The sequence below is a fragment of the Podarcis pityusensis genome (genome assembly GCF_964106645.2).
Source record: "Podarcis pityusensis genome assembly, chromosome: 18".
NCBI classification, from domain to species: domain Eukaryota; kingdom Metazoa; phylum Chordata; class Lepidosauria; order Squamata; family Lacertidae; genus Podarcis; species Podarcis pityusensis.
The window spans coordinates 10,770,778-10,793,353 of record NC_138043.1 but is presented as its reverse complement, the minus strand read 5'-3'; the positions used below and the strand labels follow the sequence as shown (position 1 = coordinate 10,793,353).

The 22,576-nt window shown below is 47.7% G+C and overlaps 3 protein-coding genes across 7 annotated transcripts in view; 2 read left to right on the top strand and 1 right to left on the bottom strand.

Annotated features, from left to right (window-relative positions):
- GATAD2A (GATA zinc finger domain containing 2A) overlaps positions 1 to 5,544 on the top strand; it is a 36,905-nt gene extending 31,361 nt beyond the window's left edge. For 3 of the 4 annotated variants that reach the window (XM_080988957.1, XM_080988956.1, XM_080988958.1), the window contains 3 exons: positions 103 to 395; positions 2,824 to 3,010; positions 4,293 to 5,544. In XM_080988957.1, coding sequence (XP_080845083.1) covers positions 103 to 395; positions 2,824 to 3,010; positions 4,293 to 4,426 — 614 coding nt within the window. In that variant the 3' untranslated portion in view covers positions 4,427 to 5,544. The remainder of the gene's footprint in view (positions 1 to 102; positions 396 to 2,823; positions 3,011 to 4,292) is intronic. The other variant, XM_080988959.1, reaches the window with a different exon arrangement.
- A 6,574-nt stretch (positions 5,545 to 12,118) lies between these two features.
- Positions 12,119 to 17,145, top strand: NDUFA13 (NADH:ubiquinone oxidoreductase subunit A13). The gene is made up of 5 exons (XM_080988559.1): positions 12,119 to 12,353; positions 13,980 to 14,058; positions 15,214 to 15,285; positions 16,517 to 16,586; positions 16,939 to 17,145. The coding sequence occupies exons 1-5, from the start codon at positions 12,134 to 12,136 to the stop codon at positions 17,056 to 17,058; spliced, it is 561 nt and encodes a 186-aa protein (XP_080844685.1). The 5' UTR covers positions 12,119 to 12,133; the 3' UTR covers positions 17,059 to 17,145.
- Positions 17,146 to 18,084: 939 nt separating this feature from the next.
- Positions 18,085 to 21,453, bottom strand: LOC308467193 (uncharacterized protein). Of its 2 annotated transcripts, none has more exons than XM_080988652.1 (4): positions 20,510 to 21,453; positions 19,584 to 20,239; positions 18,730 to 18,883; positions 18,085 to 18,590 (listed from the first exon to the last, which is right to left on the bottom strand). In XM_080988652.1, exons 1-4 carry the CDS (start codon positions 20,610 to 20,612, stop codon positions 18,502 to 18,504), a joined length of 1,002 nt encoding a protein of 333 aa, XP_080844778.1. In that variant the 5' UTR covers positions 20,613 to 21,453; the 3' UTR covers positions 18,085 to 18,501. The 2 variants fall into 2 exon arrangements, with proteins under 2 accessions (XP_080844778.1, XP_080844777.1); XM_080988651.1 differs by having other exon boundaries at positions 18,726 to 18,883; positions 20,510 to 21,105.
- Between the last annotated feature and the right edge of the window lie 1,123 nt (positions 21,454 to 22,576).

Genomic DNA, 22,576 nt, shown 5'->3' with positions numbered 1-22,576 from the left:
CACAACTTTGGGCAATTGATGGGTTGGGGGTGGGGAAAGGCTGTCCTGTTTCGTTTTTTCTTCTTCTGGGCTGACTTACTCTGTTTCTCCCTCCCCCTGCAGGCAAGGTTTCTGCTGCCCCTTCCTCTCAGGACCCCTACACATGCGTCCAGTGCAAGACGGACTTCACCTGCCGGTGGCGGGAGGAGAAGAGCGGCTCCATCATGTGCGAGACATGCATGTCCTCGAACCAGAAGAAGGCGCTGAAAGCCGAGCACACCAGCCGGCTGAAGGCCGCCTTCGTCAAGGCCCTCCAGCAGGAGCAGGAGATCGAGCAGCGGATACTGCAGCAGGCGGCCTCCCCCGTCCAGACCAAACCCGAGCAGATCGCACAGCAGCATCACTCGCTCAAGCAGGTGGGGACACGGCACTTTCTCTTGCTTTTAGTTCATAAGAACTGTAGCATTGGAAGGGGCCCTGGGGGTCATCTAGCCCAACCCCCTGCAATGCCGGAACAGGCAGCTGTTCCTTACAGGAACTGAACCTGCAACCTTGGCGTTACCAGCAGCATGCTGTATCCAACTTAGCTTTCCAGTTAGTTTGTTCTGCAGGCCCAAGGGGAGAGCCATTTCCCCACTTGTGCCAGGTGACAGTGGTATAAATATACAAGATCGTTGGCCGACCTCACAGGGTTGTTGTGGAGGATGAGGCCTGGAGGAGGAGAGCCATGTACTTGGAGCTCTCCTTGGAGGAAAAGGTGGGATATATGGCTCCGTGGTCGGGCAGGGCAATAAATTGGTAGATCGTCCAAGCAGGGGGAGGGATCGTCCATAGTGGTTTCATAATTTGTGACCGGGCAATATATCACAAATCATGGTGTGTGTGCTGTGCAAAAAATCACAATGTGAAGCCAGCCAATGCCGCTACCTAGCTCCACAATATTTCAGACATTGTGATGTATTGTATATGTTTAGCTGGTAATATATCACGATGTTGCAAACCAGATATTGCCCAGCCCTACTCAGTGGTAGAACCACCTGCCTTGCAAGCAAAAGATCGCAGGTTCAATCTTTGGTGCTTCCAAACAGGGTTGAGAAGGACTTTATGCCTGAATCCCAGGAGTGCTGCTACCAGTCAGTACAGTGGTACCTCTAGTTACGAACTTAATTTGTTCCGGAGGTCCGTTCTTAACCTGAAACCTGAAACTAGAGGCGTGCTTTCACTAATGGGGCCTCTTGCTGCCGCTGCACTGCCGGCACACAATTTCCGTTCTCATCCTGGGGCAAAGTTCTCAACTCGAGGTACCACTGTACAGACAGTACTGAGCTCGATGGAGCAGTGGTCTGACTTGGTAGGAGGCAGCTTCCTATGTTCCAGATGTAATAAAATAAATAATAATAAAATAAGTTTATACAATTTGCAATCAGATGAACAGGGGTGGGTCCTAAAATAGGGAGGGGTGGCTGGGTGTAATGACTGGCCAGCTAAACCAGGTGAGGGGAGTCAATGGGTCTCAAACCCACAGTTAGGGGCTTCTCCTGCATGCGAAGATCGGCTCCAGTGGATGGAGCGGATGAGACCAAGAGGGGTCCAGTGGTCCAGAAGGTGGTCTCTGCACATGCTGTGGAGGGAAGTGAGGGGCAGATGGGGCTCGTCCACCTGGGAAGGGAGCCCATTAAATAGAAGAAAGATCCTTAACCTCTGCTGCCTTGCTGCCTGCCTCTCTCTTTGGGAGAAGAAAAGGCTCGGGAATAAACCCTACACAATTCCGAAGTAGAGTCCCTAAAACAGTTGGATGACGTCTTGTCCGCCTCCTTCTGGCACCACCTGCAGCCCAGCTGGTGTCCACCATCTTGCTCTGATTCCCTTTGGACCCCCTCAGAGAGGCCGAGAGGGGGGTCTTGTCATCTGGGCAGTCCAGGACTTTCAGATACACTGCCCAGGCTTGCACCCCAGGGAGCTGCTGCTCACCAGTAGTTTGGTTTCACCGCCGGAGATGCCCACCATTGTCTCTCGAGACAATGCCAGCTACAATATACCGTATTTTTTGCTCTATAAGACGCACCTTTTCCCTCCTAAAAAGTAAGGGGAAATGTGTGTGTGTCTTATGGAGAGAATGCAGGCTGCGCAGCGATCCCTCTTGCTGTTCTGGCTTCAAAAAATTTTTGTTTTTTCCTCCTCCAAAAACTTGGTGCGTCTTATAGAGTGAAAAATACGGTAATACGCATGCGCACACCTCTCTTGGGTGCCAAGGACCAGGGGAAAGAGCTGTGTCTTCCAGCATATAGTGGAAGTGCTACGTGGACCTCTGTCATACGGACCGACAGCTTGGTTCTGTGTCAGGCAGCTTCCTCTCTGCCTGTTTAAAACAATGAGGGCTGGGATCTTAACTTTGATTTTAAGGGGATGACCATGACTCCGTGCTTGTAGAAGGTCCTAGGACTTGGGTAGGCTGAGTGTTGCCTGGAGCACCACCACTCAGGGCTAGGCCACCTGTTATGCATGCAGAAGGTCCCAGGTCCGATCCACAGTAGGGCGGAGAGACACCTGAGTCTGACACCCTGGAGAGATGCTGCCGGCCCGTGCAGGAAATACTCCACTAGCCAGCCGCTTGCAGTATGAGCCCAACCTCCATCATCCTTACGGATCTAGAACAGTGTTTCCCAAACACTGGCTGGTTTGGGACTACAATTCCCATCATCCCTGAGCACTAGGGTGATGGGGGTTGTAGTCCAAAAACAGCCAGAGACCCGAGTTTCCCAAAGTTCTCACATGGGCACAGAGCGGGACTTTTGCTCAGGCCTCTCTCACCTTCCTCCTCTCTTCCCCTTTTCCCTCTCCCAGGCCTCCAGCCAGCTTCCCCGCAGCGCCAGCACCCCCCGCGGAGTGTTGCATGCATTTAGCCCGTCGCCCAAGTTGCAGAACGCCGCCTCCAGTGTGGCCGCGCTTGGCGGCAGGCAAGGTAAGCGTGCTCAGAGACCCGCCGGCAAAGGAAGTGCTTGCACTTGGAAGAAGACTCTCGTCAACGCAGGTAGACAACTCGCTCTCGAGAACACTCTTAAAAACAAATATTTGCCCTCGCTGGCTGAGCTCCCTTGCCCAGCCAGCCAACAGAGCAAGGCTGGCTCTTCTCTTCTCTTCTCTTTTCTTCTCCTGGGTGAAAAGGGTGCTTCTCTATTCCTTTAATTAGAATTATTACTTCTCCCTCCGTCTTCCCCTCTCTCTTCTTTCGTGCCTTTTGCAAAGCATTCTGGGACTCCAAACCGCCTTGCAGAATTTCCCTCCTGGGACGCTTTCTCGCTCTTTCGGTGGCTTCTCAGGGCCCTGCTTTTAAAACTTTGATTTATGATTGTTTGTGTTTTTTGTAGAGTTGGGAGGGGGCCCAGAGGGTCACGTAGCCCAAACCCCTGCAGTGCAGGAATGCAATTTTTAATTGATTGGTTCACATTTGCATATGGATGAAAAGAATCTCATTGTCTTTTGGGAGGCTTGTGGGGGGGGGGAGAGGCTGTAGCTCAGCGGCAAAGGGATAATACGACAATTCATCATCATCATCATAATTTATTATTTATACCCCGCCCATCTGGCTGGGCTTCCCCAGCCACTCTGGGCAGCTTCCAACAAAATATTAAAATACAGTAATGCATCCAACATTAAAAACTTCCCTAAACAGGGCTACCTTCAGATGTTTTTTAAATGTCAGGTAGTTGTTTATCTCTTTGACATCTGATGGAAGGGCGTTCTACATGGCAGGTGCCACCACCAAGAAGTCCCTCTGCCTGGTTCCCTGTAACCTCACTTCTTGCAGTGAGGGAACCGCCAGAAGGCCCTCGGTGCTGGACCTCAGTGTCTGGGCAGAAAGATGGGGGTGGAGACCATGTTAGTGGTTTCTTTAAAAACCACAGACTCAAAAGGTTTGTGCTTTTTCACATTGCCAGCATAAATGATAAAGGATCAGCAGTAACTGATCCTTTTGATACCTTGCATTCTGCCCCCCCCCATGTTTTTTTATAGAATAGTAGAATTGTAGAGCTGAAAAGGACCCCGAGGGTCATCTTGTCCAACCCCTGCAATGCAGGAATCTTTCTCGAGGTGGGGCTCAAACCTCCGACCCTGAGGTTAAGAGTCTCTAATAGTCTCGTGCTCTACCGACTGAGCTTTGCCTCCAAAACCATCCACACGGTCCGGCAGAGTTTGCCATTAGCGGGAACGATTGTCAGTTACCACGTACCCTGTATGTGCAGACCTGTGCTGTGCCACACACACACACACACCCTGACCCCCTCTTTCCTTTCTTTCTTCCCTCCCTCCAGGTGGGACGCTGAACTTTGTCAACCCCAGTCTCGCTGTGCATAAAACTGCCGCCTCGGCTGTGGACCGCCAGCGTGAGTACCTCCTAGACATGATCCCCCCGCGATCCATCTCTCAGTCTGCCACATGGAAATAACGCAGGAACCTCCGCCTAGAGTGGAAGACTTCTCCCTTTTTCTTCTTGTTTTTCCCCCCCGTTTCCCCCACCCTCCCCAACCCAACCTTTGATTCCGCCACCTGCCCAGCATCCCACCACCCGGTGGGGAAAACGACGACAACAACAGCAAGCCTGCTTTCAAGCCTCGCCCGGATCACGCCTGCAAAGGTCGCAGGAGGGAAAAGCTTGCTCCCACCAGCGCCGCTCTCAGCAAGGAATGGCGGCAGAGGGGGGCAACGACACTTCCCTGCAGGGTGGAACGGACACTCGGGGAGGTTGCAACGGACATTAGGCAACCGGACTTTCGCATTTTCATTATTATCATTTTTGTTCTGCTGTCTTCGAGAGGAGAGTCGCCCTTTATCATTCTTTCCTGCTGGCCACACACACCCTGAAACTTATTTTGTCTCTCTTATTAGCATTTTTTTTGCAAGGGGGGAGTTACATGTCATTTTCCCCCCCAGCCAGCAGTAGTACAGAACGAGGAATAATTGCGCAAGAAACTTGCGCTCGCTCTCTCTGTCTTTCTCGCCTGCTTTCGTCCCATCCTCCCTTTTAAAGAAAAAAAAAGCCGCTTTTTTTTTTAGTTCCTTTTTAGATTTTATCGTTGTCGTTATTATTATTATTATTATTATTATTTCCGTTTCTGAGCGATCGTACAACGGTCGTTAGCGATCAAGGATGTACTTCTTCCCGCTCACGGAAAGTGGAACTGGGACCCAGCGCTTGTGGAGAGAGAAATCCGCAAAGGGGACGGACTGGCTCCAGCCCTGCCTTTTTCGTTTTTGCTCTGCCCCCCCCCCCCCCCGCAATTCCCGTGGTGGCAACGTGATAAACGGAGGGGGCAGCGAGGGGGTTGTTGCGGTGGAGGGGGCATGAGTGGCTTCTTAGGGTTGTTGGTTTTATTTTTTAATTAAAGACAAACCCGCTGATAACTTATGTTGTGAACAAATGCAAAACGGACTCTCCGCCCCCCCCCGCCCCCGAAGATGTGGAGCGACAGGACTCAGCGGGGGGGGGTTTTGCGTCAAGGGGGGGGGGTCGGAGGCGCACCTGTCTTGTCTTTCTTTGAAATAAACAGGATCCTGTCTCAGATAGCTGTTTTGCCCCGGACATTTGATAGCCCGAAAACTTTACCGGACAGTTTAAAAGGAGTTCCCTTCATCTGGAGAGAATGAACTGTGGGGAGGGGGGCTGAGCCTCTCTTCCCCCTTCCCCACCTCAAACATCCCAACAGGGATCAAGGAAGAAGAGATGTATAATTTTTTCTTAATTTTTATTTTTAAATCTCTACTGGGTCCCTCCCACCCCCTCTCCTCCTCCCGCCGTGCGCTTTCTGTGGCCGGGGGGGGGGGGGGAGTTGTACTTTGGTTCTCCAGGAGCCATATGCAGTTTTAGGCAACCTGGAGTAAAGAAAAGGTCCGGTGGATTTTGGAAAAGGAAATTTTGTGGAGAGGCGCTTTTTTTTAAGAAAAGGGGAGTGGGAGAGAAAATTGATTCGGCTGTGCCACGAGATAGAGCCTCCCTCAGCCGCCGTTTGCTACCAGTTTTTTTTTGGGGGGGGGGTGCAAAATGGCCTTTGTACTCTTTGAAGAGTTTTCCGCAGGGCTGGTCGCTGTCCTCAAAGCACAACCCAGACCCGGATCACAGGGCCCCAGACTTCATTCTCCTCCTCCCAAGAAGCAAATTCTCTCCCCCCTGCCCCCCCAAATGTTTAATTTCTAGTAGCACCTTGGGTAACCTTTATTTTTGCTTTAAATTGCATTCCCCACCCCTACCCCACACAAAAAAACAGAATACTCCAAGCTTTAAAATCAAAGGAGCACCTACAGTTTGTTCCCTCTTTGTGTTTTTAAGGTTGTTTAAAAAAAAAAAAACTTTTATTTTCTAGAGGTGTAATTACAGCCCCCGTTTTTAAAATGACTTATTCCTAACAACATGTTGGCACTAGATCTAGTGCTGATAGGAGAGGGGTTCGTTGCAAAATAAAAAATAAAAATTATATAAATATATAAATATATATATCTATATATAAAGAGGAAGGGGTGGGGAAGGGTTAATGCAGTTGAACCTCTCTCTCTTTTTTTCAGGCAGGTGGGGCAGTGGGGAGCCAGTCTGGTATTTTGTTAGCAGCAAGTTAGATACTTAATTTAAAATAAATTTTTAAAAATACAAAAAAAATTACAAAACAACCATTGCTGTACAGGGGGGGGGGAGTGAGGAGGGGGGGTCCCCTCTTCAGATTATGACTGTTGCATTGTAATAAAAAGCTCCTTATAATTCCTCTTTCTTTCTTTCTTCTTCCCCTCCCCACAAGTGTGGATATTTGGGTTTTAACTATTCTACATGGACCTGTCTCTATGTTATAATATCCCACCTTTCCCCCCCCCCATGGAGTTCAAGGAAGCCCGTCTTCCCCATCTTCACCTTCGTAAGAACCCTGCGAGGTCGGCCAGGGCTGAGGGGGATCGCTTCTGACGCAAGGTCACCCCTAGCAAGCTTGGTGGCTGAACGGGAGGATTCGAACCCTGGTCTCTCTTGGGTCCTAGCTCAACACCCAACAGACACACACACACACACACACACACACACACACACACACACACACGATATCTGGCACTGCTGTCTAAAGGGTCCAGCGATGTCACACATGGAACAGACCACCTGAAACCATTAGGTTGTATCTGACCTCAGCTGTCCTCCATCCCTGGCATCTCTACACAGGGCTGCAAAGGATTCCGTGCCAAAAATCCCAGAGAGCCACTGAGGAGGTGCTTGTTTTTATTCAGCATCCTCTGTCCTGGGCCTTTTCTTTACAGAAAATCTGTGTTGCCCAGGTAGCCAAGAACTGGATCCAGCGTTGGGAATTAGCCAGCATTCTGTAGAGCCGTCCAGATATCTCTGAACTCCCCATTACCAAGTCTGGATCAAACATCCTTTGGCATGCTCTCATCCCCATGCCTTCCTCCTAAGCTACAGCAAAATCACTAGCACAATTTATTGGGGGCTTTTTCTGACATGAAGAATGACATGGGGTGGGGTGACATATCTAGAAGACACTTGGTGAAAATTGGGGGGGGGTGTGTTTTTAAACAAGTTGCATCCTGGAGAAATGTCATCAGAGACTGGCGTTGCTCATGCCCTATCACTTTGCTCTTAAGGACTAGAACAGTGGTTCCCAAACTGGGGGGCGGGGGGCACCTCCTTGGTTCTAATAATAGTAGTAATAATAATAATAAATTTCTCATACCCAGCCCCAGCTTCCAACAAAATACAGCATCAAATATTAAAAGTTTCCCTGCCTTCAGACATCTTCTAAAAGTCAGATAGTTCTTTATTTCCTTGACATCTGCTGGGAGGGCATTCCACAGGGCAGGTGCCACCACCGAGAAGGCCCTCTGCCTGGTACCCTGTAACCTCACTTCTCGCAGGGAGGGAACCGCCAGAAAGCCCTCAGAGCTGGACCTCCATGTTTGGGCTGAACAATGGGGGTGGAGACGCTCCTTCAGGGATACTGGGCCTAAAAGACAGGATTACCTAGCAGGGTCGGTTATTTCCAACAAGCCAATAAACCAATTTTTCAAGTGCAGATCATCCCACTCTTGGCAGACCCATAGAAATTAAAAGGACGTGGCTTATTTTTACCTATTCATTTCAGTGGGCTTAGTAGTCTAGAACCTTACTAGTTCCAGTTCAGCTCAACAGAATTGTAGCGTAGGAAGATGGCTCTGAGGGTCATCCAGCCCAACCCTCTGCAGTGTAGGGACCGCAGCTAAAGAATCCCTGGCATATGGCAAGCCAACCTCTGTTTAGGAAACCTCCAAGGAGAGGGAGTGTTCTGAGTATTTCTGAACGTGCACAGAGTGCATTTAAAATCTTAAGAACCGGCAAGAAGTAAGAACATCCTTAAACTGTTGGTTCCTGCACTGCGGGGCGTTGGATTAGAGGGCTTCTAACTAAGCAGGGCAAGGACTTGCCTCGTATAGTTGTAGAAGTTATTTAAAAATAATCGGGAGCAAATGAACACACACACCCCAAAAAAGCATCCAGTACCTTAGCCCAGTTTCATTTCATCTGCCCTTTGTCCCTTTCTGTTAACATCAGAAATCTTGATGATCTGACTGGCTGCTTCTAATTTCTGTCTCCACATTAGCTGTTTTGAGGAGTCGTTTAAACCCTGTGACGTAGGCTATTTATTAATTATCATTACTATCATTATTTACATTTATATACTGCCTTTATTTTCCAAGGAGCTCTATTTCATCCTCACAGCAATCCTGTGAGGTAGGCTTAGGTGGGGAGAGGCAAAGCCCCACCCAGTGAACTTCATGGCTGCGAAGGGGGAGTTGGACCCTAGTCCCTAACCACTACACCACACTGCCTCACATTGTTGGACTCCAACTCCCATCATTCCTGACAATCCCTGGCCATGCTGCCTGATGCTGATGGGAATATTGGGGTTTTAAAAAAAACAAAATTGTATATATGTGTTTGTGCGTGTGTGCAAAACAAACTGAAAGGCATAATAAAGGAATACTGTTACAGCAGGTTGAAGACAGCATAAAGTTTGACATTTCATTTTCATTTCACTTTTAATTTGCATCCCGCCTTTCTATATTTCTATAGAAAGGTGAATAACTGAAGAAACAACAAAATAGACAGCAAATATAAGACACTTAATAGACAATCTGACCCAATACAAAAAAGTGATGATTAAGACATAATTTTTAAATAAACAATTTGTATCAACTAAAGCAGTATTCAGTAATTCATTAGAATGTAATAAACAGCGAAATATCAAATAAAGGGACGCGGGTGGCGCTGTGGGTTAAACCACAGAGCCTAGGACTTGCCAATCAGAAGGTCAGCGGTTCGAATCCCTGCAACGGGGTGAGCTCCCGTTGCTCGGTCCCAGCTCCTGCCAACCTAGCCGTTCGAAAGCACATCAAAGTGCAAGTAGATAAATAGGTACTGCTCCGGCGGGAAGATAAACGGCGTTTCCATGCGCTGCTCTGGTTCGCCAGAAGCGGCTTAGTCCTGCTGGCCATATGATCCAGAAGCTGTACGCCGGCTCCCTCGGCCAGTAAAGCGAGCCGCAACCCCAGAGTCGTCCGCAACTGGACCTAAGGGTCAGGGGTCCCTTTACCTTTATCAGCAAATAATCATTAAATGTTGTTTAGTTGTCTTACTCATGTTTGACTCTCCGTGACCCCATGAACCAGAGCATTAAATAGTTTTTAAAAATTACTAAACTAATCAATAAAATAGCAGCAAATCACAATGCATGAAATACCACAAAACATACAAAACCATGGAAAAGGATCAGATTGAGAAACAAGCACACACGACTTAATTTAGGGATATTAATTAAAAAAAAAAAAATTATCATTGAACTTGTTCCGAAACATTACCAAACGTACAATATTCTGCCTGAACCTGTTAAGACTTTTTTTGCACATGGGCAAATTTATCCTTTTCTCCTGAAAAGCAAGCCCTCTGAAGGCTGGGCCGGGGTGGCGTGGCTGGTAGAGGGAGACCGCTGCCCACCTGCTTGGCATGCAGAAGCTCCCGGGTTCAATCCCTGCTGATGGTCTCCTCGCGTAAAGAGAATCACAGAATGGGAGAGTTGGAAGGGACCCCACAGGTCATCTAGTCCGACCCCCTGCGATGCAGAAATCAGCTGAGGGCGGGGAAAAGCCCTTTCTCTGCGTGGAGCCCTGCAGAGCTGCCCAATGGCTTGATGCGCTAAATAAAAAAGCAACTTCCCCTCTTTCTATTTCAGTTACAATCAGGGCCGGATTTAGGTTTGATGAGGCCCTGAGCTCCTGAAGGTAATGGGGCTCTTTATATGTCCAGCTGTCCTTTGTCAACAACAAATTGCCGCTGTTTTTGTGTTGAATATATGCTATATGGTAATTTATGGGCCTCATAGGTATCTCAAGCCATTTGCACATAGCAAAATATGTATTTTATCAAAATAATTGTTGAACTGAAATACAATTAAGAAGTACAGTATATTAATAGTGAAATAATTATTAAGCTTGGCTTTGGAACAGACTTCGGGAAGGGATTAAAGTAGTTTGAGAACCAAGGGACCACTGTATATAGAAATGAGCAAATCAGTGATATTTTAGGAAGCAGGCGGGGCCTATTACTTACATCATAGTTTCTGAGCACAATTCAAAGTGTTGGTGCTGACCTTTAAAGCCCTAAACGGCTTCAGCCCTGTAGACCTGAAGGAGCGTCTCCACCCCCATTGTTCAGCCCGGACACTGAGGTCCAGCTCCGAGGGCCTTCTGGCGGTTCCCTCTCTGCGAGAAGCGAGGTTGCAGGGAACCAGGCAGAGGGCCTTCTTGGTGGTGGCGCCCGCCCTGTGGAAGGCCCTCCCACCAGGTGTCAAGGAGATGAAGAACTACCTGACATTTAGAAGACATCTGAAGGCAGCCCTGTTCAGGGAAGTTTTTAATGTGTGACATTTTAATGTATTTTTAGTCTTTGTTGGAAGCCACCCAGAGTAGCGGCTTAATATTATTAGAGCCTACACAACACAAAACATGGTTGCTGCATGTAAGTTTTATTTTATTGGTTTTTTTTGTCTTATATTTCGGAAATCTACATCCAGTGGTTTTTTCCTTTCAATATTATGGGGGCCCCAAGAGAGCGGGACGCTAAGCTAGAGCTTATTGAGTTCATGCGTAAATCCGGCACTGAATCCGAGTCCGACACCCTGCGATGCAGAAATCAGCTGCTTGTTGAGTCGATTAGTAGTGTCGGACTCTTCGGGTGACCCCCTGGACCAGAGCACGCCAGGCACTCCTGTCTTCCACTGCCTCCAGAAATAATAATAATAATAATAACAACAATAACAACAACAACAATTTTTATTGTTGAAAGAGAAGCTGCTGAATTGCAACTCATTACCAAACTTAAAACCATGGAGAGACCTGGTTTGAACAAAGACATTGGATTCTTATCCCATTATACATGACTAAGCCATTTCTCACCTTCTCACCCCTTGCCTTTTCCTGTAAGACCTATTACAGTCGTTAAGAGTCGTCAGCAGGCTCATCTCAGCTATCTGCCAATCTCCCATTCCCACCACCCTTCTGAGTAATACCCCTCCCCACCTTCTCACTATATAGAAGGATCTGGCAACTTCTGTTTCAGTGTATCTGAAGAAGTGTGCTTGCACACGAAAGCTCATACCAAGAACTAACTTAGTTGGTCTTAAAGGTGCTACTGGAAGGATTTTTTTTATTTTGACTATGGCAGACCAACACGGCTACCTATCTGTAACTGGAACAATAATTTTATTTATACCCCGCCCTCCCCAGCCAAGACTGGGCTCAGGGCGGCTAACACCAGGTATAAAAACAATTGATTAAAATACAGCTTAAAAACAAGATTAAAATACAACATTAAAATGCAGCCTCATTTCAGTAGAAACTCAAATCAAAAACTTTTTGGGGATGAAAAAGTCAAATCTTCACCAAGGCCAGCTATCCAGACTGGTCCTCCGAGGGCCAGAAAAAAGCCAGGGAAATCAGCCGCGGGCGCGGAAAAAGCCCTTTCCCTGCGGAGCAACGTCTTTGTCTTCCAGTTGCAGCCCTTGGCTAAGAGCCACGAGGGCGGGGATGCGCCCTGCTCCCCAGAATGCCGCGCGCCTCGGCTCGTGTGGTTACGGTAATGCGGAGAGGGCGGTCGGGGTTCCGCTTGCTCCGGCAGGGCGACGTCACGCCAAGGCGCCCGCCGGCGGCTCTGACGTCAGAGGGCGCCGCTGCCAGGAGCTCTCGTCCCGCTTCCAAGATGGCGGCGGGAGCCGGGAAGGTGAAGCAGGACATGCCGCCGCCGGGCGGATACGGCCCCATCGACTACAAGAGGAACCTGCCCCGGAGGGGGCTCTCGGGTGAGGAGTCGGGCCTCCCCCGCCCCGCCCAGGGAGGCGCCCGGACGCCTGGGTCCCTCGGAGGTGGGGGGAGGGGGCTCAGGCAGCTGGGGCAGAAAGGGGCGGGGGGGAGCCATCCCCCAAATCAAGGAAAACAAGAGAAATACCTAACTCCCTGCCCACCCCCAAGACAGGTCCTGGCTGCCACCTGTGGCGGGGTCCACTCTCAGTTGCCCCCCTCCCCAGCCTGGCCCCCTGCATGGGGGGGGGACCCCTGAGGGTCGCCTGGGGGCCAGGATTCCTCTGAAAGGGGCACCTCGTGTCCTGGGAATACAGTGGGACCTTGGTTCTCAAACAACTTGGATCTCAGCTTTGCGTTATATCCTTTCTCATCTATCCCACTAAGGTATTCGTTTCATTCATTTTTGGGCGACAAAACCAGGGTAATGGAAACAGTATAATGAGAACGATTGGAAGTTTTAAGCGGAAATTTTTGTTTGATGAACATGATTTTGTATAAATGTTTCCCGTTTCCCTTCATCTTCTCTTTCTTTTCTTTTTCGTCTTTTTAACTTTTTTCTTACTCTTATGTCATGATGTTTTTTCTTCTGTACTGAATTTTTCTATATTTACCTTCATTGTAAATTATCATTTACATCTGTATTTTAAACCAATAAAGATTTACCGGGGTGGGGGAGGGACTTGGAACCCAAACACTGCAAACCTGGAAGCAAGTGTTCCGGTTTGCAAACTTTTTTCGGAAGCCAAACATGCTCCATTTGGAGTGTTATGCTTCCGATTTGAGTGCCATACTTTTGTTTGGAGTGTTACGCTGAGGTCTGTTTGTTTTTGCTATTTATTTTGCATTTATGTTTTTACAGCTCTCTCTTTTTGTTTTTGTGACTGTGTAGAACCCAGTTCAGCTACTGATTGATAGATTGTATGACTGGAGTACATTATTGCTTTCATTTTATGGATCAATGGTCTCGTTAGATAGGAAAATCCATGTTAAATTGCTGTTTTTGGGGTTGTTTTTAAAAGTCTGGAACGGATTAATCCATTTTGCATTACTTTCTATGGGAAAGCGTGCCTTGGTTTTGGAATGCTTTGGTTTTGGAACGGACTTCCGGAACGGATTAAGTTTGAGAACCAAGGTACCACTGCATAGAGGTCAAGTCCCACTCTCTTTTTCTTCTCCAAAGGGTTGGGAGAGACAAAATGTTCAGGGGCTATCATTTGTTTGCTCGTTCTGCAAACGAAGCCCAAACAGGGCAGCATCTAAAGCCAACCAAATAACAATGAAAAATTCCCCTAAAAGTACAAGGAAAAACCTATAAGCAAACATTTTGTTAAGGCAGCACATGCCAGTTCAGTAAATCAATGATATGCATATGCAATTCACAAATGATAGGGAGTGCTCAGAATCAGTTTTTGGGTACAAAGACAATAATCTTTACTCGGTCGAGCATTATAGTACTAGAACTGGCCATTGGAACAGCTGCTCAGCTTAATTTCGCCATCCAAAAGGGAATAGCTGTCAAAGCAGCCAGAACCTCAATGTGGACTAGTAACCTTAATTCAAGGGATCTTCGTATAGGCAATTGCTGAATGCTCTCACCCTTTTGTTTTGTGTTTCTCCTTCCCCAGGCTACAGCCTCTTTGCAATTGGATTGGGGACCCTCATCGTCGGCTATTACAGTATAGTGAAGTGGAACCGAGAGAGGAGGTGAGTTTCTCTAGCCTTTCTGCTAAGTAGATGCTGCTTGGGAGATGAAAGAAGCTGAAACGACCCTTTTCTCTTGCAAAATCTAAGCCTCCACATCAGACTTGCCCACCTTCCATTGGACTCCCAGCAGCCAGCGGTCAGAGAATCGTAGGGTTGGAGGGGAACCCAAGGGTCATCCAGTCCACCCCCTGCAATGCAGGAGTCTTTTGCCCAGCATGGGGCTCGAACCCATGACTCTGAGATTTAAGAGTCTCATGCTGTACAATGAGGGTTGGACATTGAGCCACCGATTCCCTGTAACCTCAGTTCTCACAGGGAAGGAACCGCCAGAAGGCCCTCGGAGCTGGACCTCTGTGTCCGGGCTGAGCAATGGGGGTGGAGACGCTCCTTCAGGTATACTGGGTCAAGGCCGTTTAGGACTTTAAAGGTCAGCACCAACACTTTGAATTGGACTCTGAAACGGACTGGGAGCCAGTGAAGATCTTTCAGGACTGGTATTATATTACTACTACTACTACTACTACTACTACTATTACCATCTTCTATTATTTATACCACACCCACCTGGCTGGGTTTCCCCAGCCACCCTGAGCGACTCCCAACAGATTAAAAACAGAATAAAACATCAGACATAAAAAACTTCCCTAAACAGGGCTGTTTCCAAGTCACAGAGCGCATGGCAGTAGTCCAAGCAGGAGATAACCAGGGCATGGACCACCCTAGTGAGACAGCCTTCTGTCCATTCCCAACTTCCTTGCAGATGCCTTCCTCTGTGTTTGACTCTGGTGCATCTTCACGCACACTAAGCAGCTACAGACTTATCAACTTTAGTGACCAATGTCATGGGGATATAACACTCCACTAAGACGTTAAAAGCAGCGTTTCTCAAACTTGGGTGTCCAGCTGTTTTCGGACTACAGTTCCCATCATCACTGCCAGGGTTGATGGGAGTTGTAGTCCAAAAACAGCTGGAGACCCAAGGTTGAGAAACCCTGGTTAAAGAGTACTGCTGGAAAAGAGAAACAAGGGGCAGGATTCACCTGTTGTTGCATGCGCAGAACGCAACAGGATTCCTCCCTCCCCATTGTCAAACCCAGAAGCTGGACCAATCAGATGGGCAGGGGGTTGTTATTGTTGTGTTTCTCCCTTCGCCAGACGTCTGAACATTGAGGATCTGGAGACACGGATTGCCATCTATCCTCTTCTATTGGCGGAGAACGACCGGAGGTATGTGTGGATCCCATGGGATTCCTCTGAAGCAAGTGACCCGCCCCTCCTGGGTCCTTCCTTTCTCTATGGACATAGACCTCAGAATTCGTAAAGTTGTGGTGGGTTTAGAAGCCCAGGGGGCTTGTTGTGATAGCCGCTGTGGCACCGCCCCTCCCTGAGGAGAGCCCCAAACGCAGGTATTTGCCTTGAATCCAGTAAGCACACCCATAAACAAACCAGGGGGCAGTGTGTACTTATTTCTTTTTTTTAAAACCTGTATATTGCTACATCAATTACAAAATATATATCAAGGTGGTTTGCATCATTAAAACCATTGAAGTGTTTTAAATATTGGATTTTAAATTGTTGTGATTGGGACCTGAAGGTGCAGGGTGGGTAAGAAAATGGATTATTGTTGTTGTTGTTATTAATAATCGTGTGTTGCTGTGTTATTTGGGTCAGTAGGACTGTGATCCTTTGCACAGCTTCCTGGGAGTAAGCTTCGTTCAGCTCGCCAGCGTTCATGTGCAAATGCCCTCGTTCAGTTTCTAAAACACAGAAGAGGTTTAGCCGAAGATGCAACCTTTAGCTCTTAATGCAAGTGTGTGCTTATTTAAACTGCCAGTGATTAGCAGGGACCCTATCAAAGGAAAGGAAAGATGTGCCCAGCCTCTTGCTCCATGCTTTTCGACATTACCTGGCTGTCTCTATGCTCATCTATAGCAAGCGAACTCGAAAGCCTCATTATTGCTCCATTCGCTTGTTTGAGCTGGGAGAGTCTTATCAATGTTGCGCATGACAGTACCCACGCTCCATCAAAAGAGCGGGGGCCCAGGCTCTCCTCAGAAATAATTATAGTCTGGGAGTCAAAGCACTGGCTCTGCCAGCTTTTTAGGTTTCTCCCCCATAGAATTGTAGAGTTGGAAGGGACCCCTAAGGGGCATCTAGTCCAACCCTCTGCAATGCAGAAATCTCAGCTGAAGCATCCATGACAAATGGTCACCCAACCTCTGCTTAGTGGCCAGCAGCCTGCAAAATCCTTGAGTTATACCCAGGTCCTTCCCCAAGCAGGTGTTGCTGTGATAATTAGCGATGGATCAAATAAAAATGCAGATAAGCCAGCCTCCAACCCGCAGAAACAACCTGCTGACACCTGAGTAGATCCATTGAAATCAACAGACTTGTGCAACTCGGCTGTTTTCATTTTGTGCCTCGCTTTCTTGTCCGTCTCTCGTCTTCCCTCCTAAAGGACCCTGCGCCTCTTGCGGCAGAATTTGGATGAGGAAGCCAAGATCATGAAGGACGTCCCTGACTGGCAGGTGAGGACCAGCCTGGGGTTGCTTCTGGGGTGCAGTGTTAAAAAAATGGGGTTGCTCAAGCACTTTCCCACCCCCGTGGCCTTAAAAGAGCCAAGTCCCTTGTACAGTGGACTGAGAGCGTCCTCTTTTGAATTAGCGCTCACCTGTAGCGAGCTTAGGGACTTTCCCAAGCGACCAAAGAAGGAAGCTGCCAGACTGAGCTGCAGTGCCCCCACAATAAGTGGTCAGAGGTGGTATCACTTATCATAAGGATATTGGGTGTTGTTGTTTTTTTTGTTCTTTTAAGTTCCTTGTTGCCTGACCCAGGTGAGGCCGACAGATTGTCAATAGCTTCTCCTCTTCCTCCCTGCAGGTGGGCGAATCCCGCTACCACACCACCCGCTGGACAAACCCCACGCTAGACGAGCTCTACTTCCTGCACCCGCAGAGCAAGCAGGAAGAAATGAAATTCGGGTGCCAGTTCTACGTGTGAGCTGCCCTGGAGGCGGGGAGAGAGGGCTGTGGGGTGGGCAGCCCGTTTCTCACGATATATTTCTCAATAAACAAATCTGGAAGGGAACACATTTTCGTTGTGTGTTTCTGTTGTGCTCCTTTAACCATCCTCCCTCTTATATCATAGAATCACAGAGGCGTTGGGAGCGGGCAAGATCTTGACAGGGGCTCCACGGATAAGGGTGATGGGTGAGCAGCTGAGAGTCCAAGAGAGAGGCAGCAAGGTTTAGTGCTCTGGCCCTCCAGATGTTTGGGACTACAATGCCCATCACCCCTAGCTAACAGGACCAGTGGTCAGGGATGATGGGAATTGTAGTCCCAAACATCTAGAGGGCCGGAATTTGTCTATGCCTGGCTTAGAGCATCGGTCTCTGATATGGGAGGCCAGGGTTCAAATTCCAGCTGAGCCACGAAGCTCCGTGGGTGGGACCTTGGGGGACGATCGCCGCCTTTTAATAATTAATATTTATTGGTATCTCCAAATTTTTAACGGATCAGTGTGAAATTACATCCGATTTAATGTTCTGTGGATACAGTTAAGGGTTGTTGAGGAGAACCATCTTGAACTCCTTGGCGGACTAGGCAGAATATGAATGCCCCCAAAAGAGAAAAACATACAGAGGGACTGAAATTGGAAAGAATGCTATCTGGTGTGCTTTCACCACTAGAATAATGAAATGTGGTATGTGTGTGTTTACAGACTTGCATCCAGAATTTATGCAGCTGCTCAGGCCCTGATCCTGTACACATTTATTCTAGGAGTAACTGCTCAGCCTTTGCCTGAGTAGATGTGGATAGGATTGTGTGGTTAGGAAACCTGTCTAAAGATGGTGGACTCTGCTTCCTTGGAGGTTTTTAAACCAGTTGGATGGCTGTCTGCTTGGGATTCTCTCTTTGGCTTCGAAGCCCACGTCGCAGGGGGTTGGGCTAGATGACCCTTGGGGGTCCCTTCCAGTTCTATGAACAGTCACAGTCAAAGGTCCAAAAAGCAAAAAAGTATAGCCAGCACACTGGACTTTATTTTATTTATTTAAGAAAAAAACAGACCCCCCACAATCATGAATATATATCTATATATATCTATATATATCTAACCTTGCAACATAATTGGTTCAGCTTCAGTAGTAGAGCTGTTGAGATTCAAAGACATTGACTGGCTTGGGTCGATAAATTTTAGTGGGTTCTATTCTGAGCAGAGTAAAGTTCAGTTCAAACCCCTGTTATCAGCAAAACTTCTATGGGTCAGAATGGACCCATAGAAACCAATGATCTTAAGTTGTTTGTTTTGTAACAACAGCAACATCATCTTTAATAAAAGACCTTGCCGCAACTCAAAGGTCTTTGGCTTGTGGGGCTGAGCCAGCCCCATAGACAGCCCTGTGGCACCTGCGCCAGGTGAACTTGCCAAGCATCCTTTCAGTGGTCACTTGGCTGGGCTTGAAATGCTGGCCTCCCTTCTTCCTTTCTGGAGCTTTGATGCTGGGCAGCTGCAGGAGGGGGCTTGCCTTGTCCCTGGAAGTGCAGAGAGAGAGAGAGAGAGAGAGGATGAATCTGTTCACCTTGTGGTCCACTAAGACCCTAGATCCTTTGCAAGCCAGGTGTGCCCCATCTTACATTTGTGCGCCTGGGAGAAATAAGTCTCCTTACCCACCATCCAGAGGCAGCTGCTCTTCCATCAAGAGTTCCTCCCGCAGCGAACTCAGGACTTGCGCGATCAGCGAGTGATGTCGGCTGGTGGTTGTCTCCTGCAGCCTCTGTAGCAGCAGTTGCGTGGGGAGATGGAAGTCTGGGGGGGAGGCAGAAGGCTGGGGAAAGTGGGTCAGGAAAGCGGGGGGGGGGTGTGAAGAGAAAGAGGCAAGATGGTGTTTTAAATTGGGGGCATGTCCAACGCTTGACCCAAGAAGGTAGGGAGAGAGGCATGACTTTACAGTGACAAGGGCATACCCTCCAATATTTCTCTGATGAAAATAGGAATGCCCTATTCAATAATAATAATAATAATAATAATAATAATAATAATAGTATTATTTATACCCTGCCCATCTGACTGGGTCGGCCCAGCCAGACTGGGCGGCTTCCAACACATATGAAAACATAATAAAATTTTAAACATTAAAAAACTTCCCTCTCCAGGGCTGCCTTCAGATGTCTTCTAAAGGTGTGACTTATCTGACTTATCTCCTTGCTTCAAGGGTCGCATAACCTCCATATCCTCCCACATTTCTCTGATGAAAATAGGGACATCCTAAGGAAAAGCGGGACATTCTGGGATCAAATCAGAAACCAGGACGGTTTCTGTAAACATGTGACTGTACCTGGAAAATAGGGACAGCTGCAAGGGTCTTCCCTTGAGCATGTTTAAAGTGCATTCCGGTTGCACTAAGCAACCAGGCTTGGATGGTGAGGGTACCAAGAAGAAATCTGCTCATCCCTGGTTGAAAGCCCATCCTCATGCACAGACAGACCTGGGTCACAGCAGCACCCATACTGGGTGTGTGAATTTACCTTGATTGATTGCAATAGGTGGTCTTCTCCTAGCTCTTGCGGCGTAATCTTAGGCAAGGAATCAGCTGTTCTGAGTTTCGGTTCATGGGTCAACGCGGCCAGCAGCGTGGTTTCCTCAAGCTCAGTCGAGTCGTCCAGCTGAGGACAGATCTCGGGGGCCTTGCGGGTGCTCTCAGCGTGGGCACTGGGTGCTCGGAAGGGAGCCCTGGGGAGCGGTGGCAAGATGTCCTCAGGGATGCTGGTATCTATGGAAGCAGCTGTGGCCATTTCTGAGCTGTGTCCTCCTCCTTCAGTGGGGAGATCTCCACTCTGCAGATGTTCTTCATCGTTTTGGGAGTCTCTCTCCGACATCTCTGGAGAAGAGTCCGAGAGGTCCAACGCTTTCTCCAGGATGGGTCTCAGGTCGACGAGGATCGTTCGGACGGCCCGTTTTTCTCGAGAGTCTCCATTCTCTGGAGCGGACGAGGGAGGCACTGCATGGCAGGCCGGGGCAATGGGCTCCTTTCTGTCTTCCGCCTCGGCTCCTCGGGTGCAATCCTGGCAGCGCTGGGGCAGATGTGTCCTCCTGCTCCTTTGGCCCAAATTGTGACCCTCGCTTCCTGGGTGCTGCTTCATGGCTGCCGCAAAGGTCGCATCTTGCATCTCTTTGGGTGCCACTGAAATGGCAGATAATATTCTTTTCCATTTCATTTTGCAGTGTAGTAAAAAATGATTTATTAATTTATTATTTTCACCCCACCCATCTGCCTCGGTTTCCTCAGCCATTCTGGGCAGCTTCCAGCATATATAAAAACATAACAAAAATTAAACATTAAAAAAATTTCCCTTTGCAGGCTGCAGAGAGAACAGCTGTAATGACAGATGAAAATTGAAACAGGAAAAAAACGAAACAAAAACAAGCACATGTACAGTTGCACAGGGGTTACCTTTGGACCGGCCCTGGTGCAGAGGGACCCGGATCACGAGATCAGCCCAAACGATGTGCGGCGGCCTCATTGTCTCATGGGGGCTCCAGCCGGCTGGCATCATGGCTGTCGTCTTCTTCCAGGGAGCAACGCAGCGACTGGTGGGAGCTGAGCGCAACGAGCATCCGTGCTCATTCACCAGCGAAGCAGCTGAGCTCTGGAGAGATGCTTCTTTCCTCCTGCTCCTCCACGCAGCTGACCTCTAGCACAGCTGATCTCGGTGACCACTGCTTAGCTGATTTCTGTGCATGAGATGATGGGAAAGGAGGCGATAAGGGAGACCAGGAAAGATGCAAGGATGGCGTTGCCCACCTCTGAAAGATAGTCTGCCTTTCGGATAATTTTTTGGGAGGATTGGGACCCTTCAGCTTGTGTGGCCCCACCAAATCCGTATTGTGTGGCAGATTTCCTGCTTTCCGGGGCTCCGTTCAGTGTCCCTTCTTCACAGAGATTTTCTCTGCTGTGTTCAGACCCAGCTAGTATCTAAGCAATGAGGGCTGGAGTGCTTCAAAACACTCTGCTCACAAAGCGCACAAAGGAAATAATGCTTAAATAATAGCTTGGCCGCCCCGTGGAACAATATTTGTTTTGTCCTCCTGCAAGAATTGGCAAGGTTACCAAGGATTAAGGTGCGAGTTGAGACGGACAAGAGCTCTTGAATTTCATTCTGCTCCTTATGAGGATACATTATTTGCCTGTGCAAAATTAACAGCAGGATTAAGAGAAGCTAATGGTGTGTGTTCTTATGGAATAGCGGTTGCCTTTTTCGGACTATTTAAATAAATGTTATAGTATGATGAACATGCAAGCAAGATTTGAGCAATGAGCAGCAGGAGGAATTAGATTATAACAGAGAGAAAGAGCAGCTCTGAAAAACAGGGTGGGAAGTCAACAAAAATAAGAGAAAAGATTAATTGTGTTTGGATTGTATAGTTTAAAAAGTTGAAATTTAATAAAATATAATTGGGAAAAAATATTATTAAGTGTTAAATAAATTTATTAGTTGCTTTTTTTTTTTTGCCACAGCACTTACAATACTTTAATCAGCAAAACCAAACACACGCAAGCATGAAAAAGCCAATCTAAAAGACAATTCTATTTTTTCTAAAAATAGATTAAAACATCCTACCCATAGACAGGTAAAAGCCAAAGGTCGGTTTAAAAAGGAATGGTTTTTCCTGGTGCCTGAAGATCATATAGCAATGGCGCCTCTGGGGAGAGCATTCCACAAACGAAGCCACCACAGAAAAGGCCCCGTTCTCGTGCCCATCAGAAGGGACACATACAAAGAGGAGACTCAGATGACAATCTCAGGGTCCGGGTAGGTTCATATGGAAAGAGTATTGTGGTCCTGAACTATTTAAGGCTTCATAGGTCAAAAGCAGCACTTTGAATTGGGCCCGGAAAGTAATTGGCAGCCAGTGCAGCCGGACCAGGATCCGTGCAATATGCTCAAATCGTCTTGCAACCTGGCCGCTGAATTCTGCGTGGCTGATGTGGCCACTAGAGCCCAGATGACAAAATTTGTATGTATTCAGAATGATGAGGATTGGAATCTCACTTCTGGGGAAGGTTGCAGCTGAGTGGCTGCTTTTCTTCTTTTTCTTTTAATTTTTTTTTTTACCAGCAACCAAAACACAAACAGTGAAAACAAACAGTGAAACCCCCCAGGCAGCTGATACATTGGATATACATAATCAATAATAACATATTCAAATCAACCATATGTACAATTCTATATACCTTAACACTCCTCCCTCCACAAGGTTTATTTAACTTTTAACATTTTAATTGCCCCAAATTGTTCAAACCTGCCCAAATAATTCAATATTTTCTCAAACCAATCCTCCTCCTTCTCACTGACCTTAAACCCTTTTATTTTGTGTATCTTCACAGTTAGATATTCTAAAATTATAATATTTTTCAGTTTTTTCCTCCATTGGTTCACCTCTAGCTCTTCTGCATTTTTCCAGTTACTCGCTATAACCTGTCTGGCTGCAATTACCATCAATTTTACCCATTTACATT